This window comes from Paramisgurnus dabryanus, chromosome 10 (assembly GCF_030506205.2).
Source record: "Paramisgurnus dabryanus chromosome 10, PD_genome_1.1, whole genome shotgun sequence".
NCBI lineage: Eukaryota > Metazoa > Chordata > Actinopteri > Cypriniformes > Cobitidae > Paramisgurnus > Paramisgurnus dabryanus.
In genome coordinates this window covers 18,277,751-18,293,418 of record NC_133346.1, presented here as the reverse complement: position 1 = coordinate 18,293,418, position 15,668 = coordinate 18,277,751, and the positions used below count along the sequence as shown (strand labels likewise).

General features: G+C 36.0%; 1 protein-coding gene across 1 annotated transcript in view; it reads left to right on the top strand.

Annotated features, from left to right (window-relative positions):
- Positions 1 to 1,530: 1,530 nt before the first annotated feature.
- igsf9a (immunoglobulin superfamily, member 9a) overlaps positions 1,531 to 15,668 on the top strand; it is a 29,967-nt gene continuing 15,829 nt past the window's right edge. Inside the window, exons 1-3 of the mRNA XM_065290489.2 lie at positions 1,531 to 1,746; positions 9,198 to 9,293; positions 9,506 to 9,700. Of these exons, the coding sequence (XP_065146561.1) occupies positions 9,233 to 9,293; positions 9,506 to 9,700 (256 nt within the window). The 5' untranslated portion in view covers positions 1,531 to 1,746; positions 9,198 to 9,232. The remainder of the gene's footprint in view (positions 1,747 to 9,197; positions 9,294 to 9,505; positions 9,701 to 15,668) is intronic.

The following is a 15,668-nucleotide window of genomic DNA, read 5'->3' as shown; positions in this document are numbered from 1 at the left end:
ACACCTTTTGAATTTTAATCTTTGTGCTTTTTTAACAAATCATAATTTGTCGCATTTTTGTATGTATTTGAGCTATTTGGATGGTTTTAAACTCACACCTTCTATTAAAATCTATCCTCAAAGTCTTTATCACAGATCCAATGTCTTTAAAATTGTTTAAAGGGTTTATTTATTAAACTTTTGGCATGAAGAACTGTTTTTCTATGAGAGGGTTTCCTTGATATAAAAATCCTTCTTATTCTTATACACAATAATTTCAAGCTCCAGAAAATTTGTGTTAATAATATTAAAATTTTATGAAATTACAGTAAAAAAGGCTAATACATTATATTAGTATTCACTATTAACTAGATAGTATGTAGCACGCATATTACAAGCATATTGGCTGTTGTTTAGTACATACTGCTCTATGTGAAAAGGTGTACCCTAATATAAAGTGTTAACTAATCGATCGTTGGCAGTACACACATAACATACACACTACACATTATGCAGTAGATTAGCAAGTATTTTATTCTGTGACAGAGACAGCGCAGAAGATCTTTACTGCCCTCTAGTGGAATATAGGAACCATAAAAAGTATGTATTGACACTTGGTAGTTAACTAGCTAATTGAGAGTAAAAGAATATGTCAATTTATTTCCTTTACAAAAATGCATTGGATCACTACACCCATAACAGTTCACCTATCACCGGTTTGCTCTATACCATTATTCAAAATCTCATTCTGAATGCGTGACACACTTATCTGATAAGGATTGTTAAATATACATAAATCACCATTAAAGAACCAGTATGCTCGTTTTATCACAAAATGTAACATTTATTATTTCGTAATCTCAGAATTGTTTTACAAGTGCCCATGTGACAAACAAAAATCATGACCAAAGTACAAAACACTCACTAGACACACCTTTGTATTGAGGTCAGAACTATAAGAATGCCACACGCCCCTGTTTAAATGTGGGGCTGAACAATTATAGCCATGAACCAGTTTGGTGTTATGTTAGATTATTGATTTACTTTGTATTTCATAGCAAGTGAGTTTTATTAAAACATCTTCTTTCCTGCGGAAATTTACTCTAGACACAATCACATACATTTTAATGGCTTTAATTATATAATGGGAACTGTACTGGTATAAATGTAAATCTAAATGATCTCTGTGCGTCCCGACTAATAATGTGTTGTTTTTTTGGTGTTATATGGAACTAATCGAACAACATTGAGTAAGACCACACAACAAGTGCAGGACTGAATTTTGTAATGGTTTTAATAAAACAGATAAAAGTTCGTAATGGTATTTATAATGGTTAACGTAATTATTTCTCGATTAAAGCCAGTTGCATTTACACCTGCAAAACACCCAGAACGGATGTTTCGTTTCTACGGACAAATTTTGAATACATTGTGCGCTTTTCAGTACGCGTATTTCTGCGCATGCGCAGCTGCCTCTGCATTAGTTCAGCTGGGAGGAGTGAAGTAAGCGCGAGAGGAGCACTGATGTCAAACCTGCCATAGAAACAAAGTTTGTGCGCGTGCTGTTTCATCGCTACGGTCAGACACGAGAAGTAACATGATATTTTATTGGGAAATTTTCTGAACTTGTCACAGATATTTACGTTTTATATGGAAATAACGCGGTGAAAATATATATTCATACTTTGGGAATAGTTATTTCGTGATATTTTGGTGACATCAACTCAACGACGCTGCTTACCTCAGCTGATACATGAACTGATACAGGTGAGTGTTAGTAATTTACCCTGACAGTGTTTATTTATAGTGTAAATATATATATTTTTAGGTTACATAGAAATATTGGTTAAATTTATAATTTTTTATAATCATTTTGACATTTTTTGTGGGATTTGTATTATCTTATAACTAAAAGTAATAGACACGTAGTACATTTACTCATCATCAGCATCAAGTAAGCCACTGCAAGTCACTGTTGTCTTGGTATATTCTATCTATCTATCTATCTATCTATCTATCTATCTATCTATCTATCTATCTATCTATCTATCTATCTATCTATCTATCTATCTATCTATCTATCTATCTAAATAAATAAATAAATAAATAAATAAATAACTATATAGGACTGGGCCAGCAGTTATTCTTAACCTAAGAACTTTATTTTATATAACACATGGGCACCATGCTATATTTTGTTAAATAGGACGTCATCAGCAACACTTCCTTAGTGATTTGGCTTTAATATGGAAGAGCAGATTATATTAAAATAGTTTGTGTGTATTGGAGAGATGGGGGGAGGTGATGCAGCATGGTGGATTTAAATGGTTTTGTTGCCCCTGCAGGGAGTCAAAGGGGGTTTGTGGGGGCAGGTCGAGCTTGAGGATTGAAGCAATATAATAAGGGGCCAGGGGTCTCCAACCTTTTTTGAGCAAGGGTTACCACAATGGATAAAACAATCTGGAGGGCTACTTTTTATATATGGTAGTCTGCTTAAAACTTTTTTGTTTTACTTGTTGATGCGTCTTATCATTATTTAAAATGTTAAGATACATAAAATAAGCCAAGCAAAATATAAATATAAATGTGTAATAAAGAAATATTAAAATTGAGGCTATTAGTGGAATGTGCTTTGGCGGGCAACTCACAGACTCCCTGCGGGCATCATGTTGGAGACCACTGATATAGGCTGTGTGATAAAAGAAGAGCCTTTAAATTGCCTTTAAAACACCATGCCAATTTCTGTCATTTTATAGTACTACATTGTCCAATAAGCTTACTGGCTATCATAGATCTACAAGTGTAATAGATTTCTAGTTTCTATGTTTGTGTAATTTATCACAAAATGTTGATTGGTTTGTCTTTTTCTGTGTGTTGTGAATCATCCTATTTCATTCATACGCTGACCAAACTTTCCTAATTGAGAGTAAACAGCCCTTATTTAGTGTAAACATTGCTGTGCCAATAGATTTGGCTTTTTTATCTAATAAAGCCAGTGTGACTCACTCGTATCCCAAGCCGGTCACATGCTTAATGTAGTCAAATTCTCACTTCACCACAGCGCAGGTTCATGCACCATTTAGAGTCGATGCTTTGCAATGGCAATTGTCAAGATCTCGCTTTTAGTTACAGCAAAATTAATCCAACACTCACTTTTTTAGGCTGCATTACTCTATCACTGCAGACAGATTATCCTGGATTAAATTATTCTGGAGTGTAATGCTGTCTGTGTCTGACCCCAGCTCTCAGAAATGGGCAGCGCAAAGTTAAACACTGTGACATGCAATGTATGGATTAAGGTGCTTATACACTATATGTCTCTTGTACTTGCGTTTTATGTATTTTAATTGATGTATTTTGTTTATTTCTTGCATTTGTGTGCGTGTGTTGGATATAAGTATCTAATCAACAGCAGCAGGATTTTCCGTCTTGACCAAGGAATGATGCCACAGATGGCCAATTGTTTGCACAGCTTGAATGAAATGCAAGGGTCTGTTCTTTGAAGTGACTTAAGAAGTGACACTAGGATTGTGTTCGTACTTTTGTCTGTGACTGTGTAAACGTTGTGTCTGCCACTCCAGGAATTTGCATAAAGCCGACGAATTTCCTGTCGACTTTTGGGTTCACTGCATGCTTTACATTTTGTGACAAGTAATGATGTCATCTCTTTTCCTATGTGGAATCCATATTAGTACGCTTTTTCATTTACACTCTTAAAAATACAGGTTTCTCAAAGGTTTGTCTGGATGTGTGGTTCTATAAAGAACATAAAACATCCGAAGAACCTTTCTGTTGCATTAAAAGATCTAGTTGTGGAAAATGACTTATAAAATAGTAAAAAAGAAATGATCCTTTTAAGAACCTTTGACTTAAAAGTTATTTTGGAGAACCAAATATGTTTTTCTATGGCATCACTGTTAGGAACACTTTCAAAAACTTTATTTTTAAGAGTGTACAAACAAATATACTAGGGATGCACCGATAGGATTTTTTGGGCCGATACCGATACAGATTTAAACAGACAACTTCTGGCCGATACCGATGCCGATACTGATATTAAACACTTGTATACATTACTATACAGTTGGTCTATTAGCTAGTTTATTTCTGCATCAAATTATTTTTCTGAACATGGATTGGATCTGATTAACATTCAACTGACCAACATAATAAGAGAGGCACAAATTAAGCTAATACAAATATAATAAGACAGCATGACAACCTTCAAAGGTGTTTTTTGATATTTAGCATTTATTTTATTAACAACATTAACCCATTTTTTACATATAATGGATTTCTTTATGCAGTTAATTAATAAACAATCGGTATCGGCCTTTCTCGTGCTATTGCCGATATGCCGATGGTTTCAAATTAATCAAAAATCGGCCGATTAATATCGGCGGCTGATACATCGGTGCATCACTAAAATATACTGAATAGATATACTTTATAATAATTAAAAAGAGTATATTTATTTTTTCCAATATCTGCCTATATCGTATGTTGAGACTATGAAAGGGTACTACACTGTAAAAAGTGAAAAGTTGGATCAACTTAAAAAAAAAAGACTTTAATTGGTAATAGCCTACCTATAAATGTATATTTTTTCTCAACTTATTTTATTTTTAATTTAAGTATTTTTCACTTAAACATATAACTTTTTGGAGCGGTTTCCCAGACAGGGATTACTACAAGTGAACTAAAATAAATGTAAAATCTGTCCAAACTGAAAACAACTTGCACCGACATCTTAAAATATATCAATGCCCTTTGTTTTGCCTCTAAATGCACACCAGTAATGTTTTTAGTAGTGGTGCACCGATAAATGCCGATATACGCTAATAAAACGTGGCCGATAACTATTCTGAATCGCACAGCCGATATTATTAACAGATATTTCATGTACTACGGCTTTTGATCAGTAAGTCCTTATCGATCTGAAATCAGTGTTAGTTTGAGTCATTTATAACATGCATTTGAAAAAGCAACACTCATCAAACATAATCATTATACATATTCTTTATTATCATAAAAATACCTGAAAAGGTTTGAAGAACAGCATAAATATGTGTAAGCCATTTCCTGGAGCTGCGTTTCATAGCTGCGTGTGTATGGTTCTTCGTCAACTTTTCACTTTTTACATTGTAGATCTGTAAAATAAAATTAGTGGATCCATTTTTGACCTGGACAGATCAATATTTTTTTTGCAGTCCATTTTGCTGATTAAATCCACAAAGTGTCTGCGTATCCTCAAACACATGATCAGCGGGGAAACTGCCCCATATCCGATCTGATCTGATTATTTGTTTTAGTAAAGAAACAAATGTAACGCTTGTTTCCTCAGTATGGCATGGCTACCGTGTTTATGGGTTTAAATAGTAAATAGTGCTGTTATTAGTATAGTGAGAGATGTTGTGGATTCCTGGTGTGAAAAAAACATGCTGGTGTGAACGTTGCGTCTGGTTGCTTCGACCTTTATGAAGTCTTTTAAAGTGCCTTTCAAACTTAGACTTATTGTTTGATTGCTCTCACACATTTTTCTAGAGAAAGCAGTACCCTTTGGGTCAAGTTTTATTTAATTTATTGACAAATGACCACACGTCATACGTAAAGAATTTGTTTTTTGTTCTGTAAACCGAACACTTCCTCATTACCAGTTAGGTTAGAGCATTCAAACCAGCATGGTCATTGTAAGAGCAAGTTTGAGTTACTTTCATTGTTTACTCAACATTAGTCCATTGTGTGAACAAATCACAAGGACTAAGGAACGATTTGAAAGATTGGCAATCAGGTTGATCCAACAGCTTTAAAGGGACACTCCACTTTTTTTTGAAAATAGGCTCATTTTCCAGCTCCACTAGAGTTAAACATTTGATTTTTACCGGTTTGGAATCTGTTCAGCCGATCTCTGGGTCTGGTGGTAGCCTATCACTTTTAGCATAGCTTAGCATAATCCATTGAATCTGATTAGACCATTAGCATCGCGCTCAAAATTTTTTCCTATTTAAAACTTTACTCTTCTAGTTACATCATGTACTAAGACCGACAGAAAATTAAAAGTTGCGATTTTCTTTGCCGATATGGTTAGGAACTATACTCTCATTCTGGCGTAATAATCAAGGACTTATTTACAATAATATTACGCACTGCCCAAAAATAGTCCCCTGCTACTGAAAATGACCAAGGGACAACTTTCAGGCGCTGTTATATCATTGCGCCTGCTATAGCCAAGTCCTTGATTATTACACCAGAATGAGAGTATAGTGCTAATGGTCTAATCAGATTCAATGGATTATGCTAAGCTATGCTAAAAGTGGTACTGCCAAACCCGGAGATCGGCTGAATGGATTCCAAACTGGTAAAAATCAAATGTTTAACTCTAGGGGAGATGGAAAATGAGCATATTTTCAAAAAAAGTGGAGTGTCCTTTAAGTATAAAATCACTATAATAAAATAAATGAATCTATATTTAGCATTCATTCTCAATTTACTCCAGTTTTTTGTAAGCACAGACAGATTAATTAACTGAAACAAATTTGTGACATTTTTTGATTCGAAAAATGAATAGAAGAATGAATTAGGATCGAACATTAAATTCGTTTAGCATAAACTGCAATATGGTCCCATTTCAGTGTGGTGTCTTTTGAAGACCATACAATGCTTAGTGAAACCTTCCCTTCCTTGTTAGACAATATTTGAAATGGTCTAACCCTTGCCCCTGAAGATTAATAGAAGTCTAACAGTGTTTTACTGCTGTTTACCGAAACTATGGTAATAAATCTCAGACATTTTTTGTGTGCTTTGTGAATGATGTGAGACTTTGGTCTAACTAGGATGGAGTTGTCTACCATTTGACAGGCGGTAAACAATATCAAAGCTTGTACCCACTATAGCTTTGTCTGAGAATAACCGGTTTACCAGCATTCAGTATCATGCATTTGTACTTTATACACACCCTGTACATACAAAACTAAAACAATACTACTGAATTACTCAAGTTTCAAAATCACAAGTTGTTCATTGATTCGCTAAAAAGATGCAAACAAAAACAAATTTCATCATCTGCTGTGTGAAATATGTGACCTAAGGGTTTGTCCCGGGACCTTTTTTGGATGTCTTTAAGAATAGCTTTCACCATCATTGCTTTGGAGTAATGAGCAAGCGTTTGCATTGTGCGCTGGTGCGTAACGCTGGCTCAGTGTGTGCTGTCTTCGGCCCAACAGGAGCAGTAGCTTTGCATTAAATTTACTCTTTGCACAAGTCATGCTACGCTTTAGTATTTGTGTGACCAAGTTCTAAAATAGTCCTAATGCTTGCTGATGTGCTAATCATTTACAAAAGACTGCAGTGATGTAATGACATTTGTGTGTTTTAGTATGAGGGTGTACATTTGCATTATTGCATTATTGATGGTATAAACACTGTAAAATCCGGTCTTTACAGATAAGGTAGTTGATAATGTCTACATGGTGGAGTTAAAGTGACGTGTTGGACAATAGGAGGTTGTCAACGTTGGTCTTAGAGTGCCACAGTCCTGCTGATTTTATTTCTATACCTGATAAAACCTCATTCACCTGTGGGTTACCCTTTAAGCCCGGAGTATAGTCTGTTTTTTTACATGTACACGAACATACGCATGCAGTTTTATGTAAAGCCTTGCAAAGTATCGTTTATGTGACTTTATATGTCTTTTTTGTATCCCTTTTCGGCCTTAAAGCGTGCAACAACTCTTGATCAGATATCTTTAGAGAGCAGCGAGGCACGGTTTAGGGTTTCCCTCAGAAAGTTTGTTAGTTAAGGTGGTTTTGGGGGCCACAGTGCGTGGCAATCAAAGGGACACGTCATAATGAAAATTATTTTTTTTATTTATAAAAAACACTCAAATAAAACTTAATTTTGAAGAAACTATGACAGAAAATGAACACATACTAGATTATTAATGAATTGAATGTTTTTAACAGATACCTTTAACGGGAATAGCTGCGTGATGAAGTGAAACTAAAAGGTTAATAAACACAAACTGAAGCAGATGTTGTAGAACGTCTGCGAACAATGATAGATAGCGCGGAGATTGTAAAAACTGATTATTTCCCACTATTAATTACATTATCTGAAAGGAGTGTAACTACTGTGGCATGTATAATGTACATAAATAACGTGAGCAAGAGCGCTCAACAATTATATCGAATCAACAGGCACGTGCAGCTAGCAGGTAGCCTGGCTCCGCCCTCCTACGTGCTTCCACTTAATTTTCATTTCGCTACAGTGACTGACCACGTCTTTCTCTCATTTCAGCTGTGTGGCGAGCATGCCCACTTGCGGTGTGAAGCGTGTCCGTGCTTTCCTCTGAGATGCACTTGACGGCCTTTTGGGCAGCAATTTTTTTTGGGACGACCTAGTTAAGGCGGTAGGGATTCCCAGCTTCGGCGGGCCGCCCGAACTGCAAAGTGCTGCAGGAAACCCTGCGGTTCATAAGAGCTGATGCTTCTTAAGGATAGCAGTCTTAAAATGTTTAAGTGTCTTTTTATCAATAAAAGTAGCACTAAACCACACTTTTAAACTAATTTTATTAATTGGGCTCCAGTCTGCCAGCTTCTGATACAAATTAGCTTTCATTAAAGTTATTAGTCTATGGGTTCACTTACATTTTCCTCCAGCACTGTAAATGTTTAATGGGTGTTTTCAAAAAAGACACAAGAATTATTTGTGTGTTGTCAGCTTATACACTTTGTGTTTGTCTATTGTTGTGACCTAGGTGAGGATCAGATCACATTTTATGGCAAATCACTGTAGAAAACCAGTTTATTCCTACGGGTTCACTTACTTTTTCTTGCCACTGTATAGTATAGTGTGTTTATCCACATTTATGGCTACCCTTGTTAACAACTGGAAAAATGAGTTCAATAAGCAGTGCTAAATAAAGAGCATGCTAACCTATTCTACTGATAGCAGCTCACAGAGATCAGTTTAACAAAGGAAAAACTTTAACACTAAACTTAGACGTAAGTTAGATTCAGTGCAGATGTGGTGTGTTGCTTGCTGTGTATGATATATAATAAGTACACAAGATCTCATAATACGGCTTTCATGGATCACAGGAACACTAAAAAAAGGTGTGGACTGTATTTGTGTTGTGATAAGCTACCATTGATGTTTAGTACAATGCTCTCTGTGGTTTGTACCTGTTGTTTTGATCTTTAATCTTTGATGTTCTGCAGGTACAGAGATATGTGAGTCTGTATGAAAACCCATCATGACATCGAAGACTCTTCCTGTGTTGGAAGTCCTCATTGTTGCAGTATTGTGCCTTTATAGTAAGTATTTTAATTAGATTGCTTTTATAGTTGACATATCCATGTATGTGCTTGATCACGCATACTGTTTCTAATGTAAAAGTAATTTGTGAATGCTTAATTTAAATTATTTATTTCAAAACCCAATTCTGTAGATACCACAATATCTTTTTATTTTGTCCATGAGTTTTGCACAGGCAAAATCACTCATGATTTCTTTCTGTTTCTACAAGGTCACACAAGGGCCACCGATGACATCGTCCATGCCAAGATAGGTGGCACTGCTATCTTAACATGCATTTTGCCCGACCCCAACCTGGTCATCTCAGCCTCCCAGCATGTCATTGAGTGGGTACGTCTAGGTTACGACATCCCCATCCTCATCCAATTCGGGATTCACGACCCTCGTGTTCATCCCAACTACGATGGTGAGTACTGCAAACTTTTCGTAAGCCATCCTACTAAACGCAAACCTCTTTGGTAATTGGCTCTCCTGAGCATGTCTCAGCTTACAGCTACTGTGCTCTTTTGTGTGCTGCTGGACTTGCTGGTTTCTCCCCCTTCTTATTGCCGAGGTCCCTATTGTACCTTTGGCAGCAGGAATACAAAGGGTGCCTACAGGGAAAAGAATCTTTGAACAGGGTTTAAAATACCTTTTCTGTACCCCATCATCAAAAAGACAACAACTCGAATATAAAATGAAACAGACTGCTGTGGTAACAGTGCAAATTTTTGTGCTGTGATAAGTTTTAAGCCCCCAGGCAGAGAACTGGAGCCCCTCGCTGTTTATGCATGAGTGCAGTGCATCCCTCTGCAGTTAAACGCAAGACAAAGGTGCACCTGTTGCTTGCAGAATCGCCAGGACGATGGAATGCTCACTCAGTAAGCATCAAAAAAAAAAAAAAAAAAATATGCAGGTTAATAGGTATAAATAGCAGTGCACCTGTTTTTAACAATCTAGAGCTTTCAAAACTGAATGCCACGGCATATTAATTTTATTTACACTTGTGACCCTAGAGCACAAAACCAGTCATACGGGTCAATTTTCTGAATATATAAGTTTTGCATTAATGTATGGTTTGTTAAGATAGGACAACATTTGGCCGAGATTTAACTATTTAAAAAAAATATGGAATAATATGGAATAACAAAAAAATTATAATATTTTGAGAAAGTCGCCTTTAAAGTTATTAGCAAATGCAACAACTCACAAAAATAGTTTTGATAGATTTATGGTAGATAATTTACAAAATATCTCGTTCATTTCAATACAACATGATGTCTTTACATAATATCCTAATGATTTTTTTGCTTAAAAGACATTTTTTTAACCCATTCAATGTATTTTTGGCTATTGCTACAAATATACCCATGCTACTTAAGACTGGTTTTGTGGTCCAGGTTCACATTTGTTCAAGGGTTCAGCTTTCCTTCCTTGACAAGTGAAAGAGTAAAAGAATGAGCTGATATAAAGCAAGAACCAACCAGACGCAAAAGAAAGGCCTCAAGTGACGTGAAACAAAGAGTCCGAACAAAAGAGGTGAAGCCGGGACTTTTTGTTCGGTTAAGACGTGGATCAGCGAAACTGCAGGTGGGGGTCGAATGCAGCGTGAGAAGGGGTAAAGGGTGAGCTCGGTGTGAATTTCATCTCTTCGGGCTATAGGGTGTCTCGCATGTCCACTGTAGAGCTCATGATGCCTGGACCGTTAAATATATGAAAAGCATACTCTGGTGGTCACAATAACTAGATCACAGAAGTCAGTTTGCTAAACAGTGATGCGATTTTGCCTATATGTTGAGAGCTGATCTAAAACAGATTGAGAACTGTTGAGAACTCAAAATACAAAGATCTACAGTTTCTTTTGAGAAACGTCATCATTTTACCATGGTCTTATTATAGTAAAAGTGTACTAATCATGTTTTGTTGTATTGATGACCATTGGTCCTACAAAACCATGTTTAAGCTATGGTTACTGTTTCAAAACCATGCTTAAATTGTGGTAACAATGGTAACTAGACTCAAATAATAGCTGGGTTATTTTTAAGCCATCTTGGGTAAATACTGGACATAACACACCACTGGGTTAAATTGGGTTGTTTTAACCCAACTGCTGGATTATTATAACCCATAGTTGCATAACAATAACCCAACATTGGGTATTTTTAACCCAACACGTGTTCTGTCCATTATTTACCCATTATGGGTCAAAAATAACCCATCCAGTTTTAAGAGTGCATGCATGTCTTTTAGGTTACATTTGTAAAACAATGCGTAATTACCATGTAAAACCATCACCACCCCTTTCGGTTGCCATTCAAAAACTCAATCGAGTAAAAACTTCCTAACTAGCAGCAGGCTCTTTTCAAAGGCCACTTATTTGATCAAACCAAGCAGCTTTTCAGCAGCCCAGCATGATTCAAGTTTCAAAAGATAACAGTGTCTTAACGCACAATAACAAGAATAGTGATGACGGCGATGGAGTGAAACATGAGCCTAGCTTTCCCGATCTGAAACCAGAGAGTCTCTACCTGGAAAACCTGTGCCAAGAATGACACAATGTCTCAGGGATATGAAGAAGAGGATGGGGATACTCAAGGTTTCATAGCCTGAAGTCATTGCTCTCAATGGAATATAATATCCAGACATAATCCACAACCTCACATTTAGAAGGGTGGAAGTGATGATCTGGGCGTAATATATTAAAATGAACAGTTTATATTACTAAAAGCGAAAAATAATTCTACCTCTAATTGCCTATGGGTACGATTTTTTTCCTAAGCAGTATTTAATAACCACAAAGCACTTTTCTGGACTCATCTTTGCTTTAAATGCTAAAACAAAACTATAGTATTTCAATGGATTCAGCAAATGACAGCATATGTTTCTTTATACATTAAGGAGACTAATATTAGTCTCTCCTGAGGTTTGATCTGTCGTCAACTAAGCAACGGAGTGAGAGTCTGTTTGTACGACCGGGTTCGGCTCACTGGGACATGGTTAGTCAGTCATAAGTAAACAAGTGAACAGAGTTAATGTGTGCGTGTGAAAACATGAAATGAATCTGCTGGCCCAGAAAACAGGTGCACAGATTTAGTTTGAATAGATTTATGTATTGGATTAACATTTATTATTTTAAATTTTTATATTACTGCTGTCATCTTCAAATAGGCATAAACTTTTTACTTTACAGCATTTAGCATTTAGTTTATTTGTATAATATTATTGACTATGCAGACAGTGGTTTTCATGTATGCTTTAAGCCAAGGTTATTCTAAAACTTTTTAGAAATCTTAAAAACAATAAATGAGAAACATAAATGAAATAGACACTAAGGGCCAGATTTACAAATCATTTTGATGTTAAATAACCACTGACCTTATGCATTTATAGGAGTTTCCCTTTCAAATGCAAAATTTATGGGAGGAGATTATTTAAATGATTTACGCAATATGATTTACTAATGTTTGCGCGGGTGATATGACTGTTATTTGCGCCATTATTTAACGCTGAAAAAAGCATGTCTTAAATCATTTTACACTTAAAATGGCTACAGTTGCTGCTAAAAATTTATTTGCGCTTCTTTAGTAAGTTACCCGCCGATATTACTTCTTTTTTTGGAATTGCGCTATCACGCTTATTTGCCCCGTTTAGCAAATAAGTGTATATTTAAAAAAAGCTGGATATGGAAGTTCATACTAAGTTCATAATACATTTTAATTGAAGAGTCATCCTGATCTCACAAGAATTCATACATATTTTACGAGTTGGCAAACTTGTATGAATTCATGAAATGTAAATTGTTCAAAAACATAAGATTATCATAAAAAAATACCCCACCCCTAACCCTAATGTCACAGCCCAAAAGCAAATCATAAATGTGCTAATGTGCAAAATACGTACAAATTGCCATGAGATGGAAGAGTTTGATATCTTGGCAAATTTATATTTATAAATACGGGAGATGTTTTTATCCCTAACCTTTGTACTGCTAACTCAATGCTGTACCATGAAAACAAATCTAAAACTAATATCATAATTGAGATCTTTTCCAAAAGAAGACTTAAGCTATAGAGTTTCTTTTTTGAGAATCAACTAACTTAAGCAAACGCCTCAATTTGCACTCGATTTAAATCTCATCTTTCTCCCTCGGATAAACAACTAAGAGATCTCATCTCACTCAAACACCATTCATTCCCCTTCTCCAGTAGCCGATCTTCGTCATACGCATTTGTGTGGCCTTTCAAAACAAACAGTTTACTTTTCCCCGGCTGTTTTCAGGAGCGTGAAGTAACTCGAGAGTTTAACCTCCTCTTAAACCCCGCCCCCGAGCTCATCTTAATCCCGTCGCCACAGCAACTAAATTCAAATCCACACCACTGGCAGCAGGAACCATGGAAACTTTTTCATGCAGGCTTATACCACGGGTGTTTGGGCCAGTCAGGAACACACTACGTGGCCCAAATCCCACGGGATGATGCCTGTGTCCGGTTTGACTGACCTTTGGCTTCCTCAGGGCTAAATTAAACACGGTCGGATGTGCCGTGATTCTCCCAGCTGTTATCTCAGTTCTGTTTCCACAGATCTGCCGCTTCTCTCGGGAGCGGGAGTTAATGATTGCTGTCACCACCCATTCTCACAAACACATCACAGGTGTACGTCACCCGTCGGCCGCACGCTGGTCTACATGTGATGGATTTTCAATTCATCGAGTTTTGTCTTTGATGTGGTTTCTGTGGTGAAGATTTCAACCGCTGGGCTCTTTAAAAATGGATACAAAGTTATAAAGAAACAAAATGTCTTTGAAAAACTTGTTTTGCTGAATGAAGACGAAATAATGCGAGAGAGAGAAAGAGAGAGAGAGGGTGGGGAGAGTCAGCTAACACCGTCACCATAGGGTGCAGTCACCTGGCAACTGAGAGATAGAGTTTCAAACGCTGAAAAGATCGAGACTAAACACCCGGCCTATGTGCGTCTTGTCTGAAAGATATACATCGTTTGACATTATGCAGTGCATTTTAAATATCTTCAAAAATTGTTTACATATATATATATATATATATATATATATATATATATATATATATACACAGTGTATACAATTTTTAAAGATATTTAAAATGCACTGCATTTATGCTCTACATTTTCATGCATGTTCCCTGGGGTTTAAACCCATGGCTTTTTCGTTGCTAGCACAGTTTTGTACTAATTGAGCTCTTGCTATGTTATGTTGGCCATATCAGTCCCACTATTCTGTGTGTATGTAAGTGAATGCTTATTATGTCCATCGACTTTAAACCAGACTTAACTAGAACTGGTTTATCATACAGTACATATTGCTCTGCTTCGATGAAGTTTGCATCATTTTTCCTCATTATCATATTTATTTCTGTGAAATGGCAATAAAATTACCTTTATTGTATAAAGAACTATGGGGCGATTTCCAGGACAGGGCTTAGATTAATCCAAGACCTTAATTATATTAGGATATATAAGTAGTTCTTACAAATATACCTCACAAAAAACAATAATGGCCTTGAGACAAAACAGTGTCACTGATATATATTAAGATATGTCAATGCAAGGTGTTTTTAAATGAAGGCACCTCAAGCTTGCATTTTAGTCTGGGACATGGATTAACCCTGTCCAGGAAACCACCCCAATAAGGTGACTTGACTACACAAAATTTATATTTTTGAATAAACCAGCAATATTAAATCTAAATTTCTTTTTTTCCTTTTTTGTTTTTCATGAATAGAAGGACACAAGCATTCTCTCATTTACAGTACTGTGAAAAAGTCTTAGGCCACCTTGCTACTAGATATGTTGTTTCTCCAATGTTATAGCGATCATATATAATTATTTCTCAGTCTCTTTATTAGAATACAACCCGAAAATACAGGAAATGTGTATGTAGTATTAAAAACAGTATAAAGGTATAAGCTGAAGTGTTAAGTATTTAGGGTAAACTCCCCTTCCACTTGAGCAATAGCAGGCAGCTGCAGGATCTCATAAACCTAAATAAAATTAAATCCTAATTTTTTATTCTAATATAATGACTTCAAGACTTCAGTCTCCTCAAAAAAGATCAAGATGTGTTTCATGCCAAGAGAGGTCACACTAAATACTGACTGATGCCTGAAGAAGACATTTAGTTCAGAAAATTCTTTTGTTTTTAATTTTGTGTACATATTTCCTTTCGGTTTGTATCTTAATAAAAAGAGTGAAAAATAAATATGGATGGACATTAAAACTTTGCTAAAACAACAAAGCTGGTGATGGTGGCCTAAGACTTTTGCACAGTACTGTATATGGTACATATTCATACTGTAAGAGCCTATTTATCTATATAGGCCTACAAGACACAGATAAGATAGGTAAGGTAAACCATGGGAGAG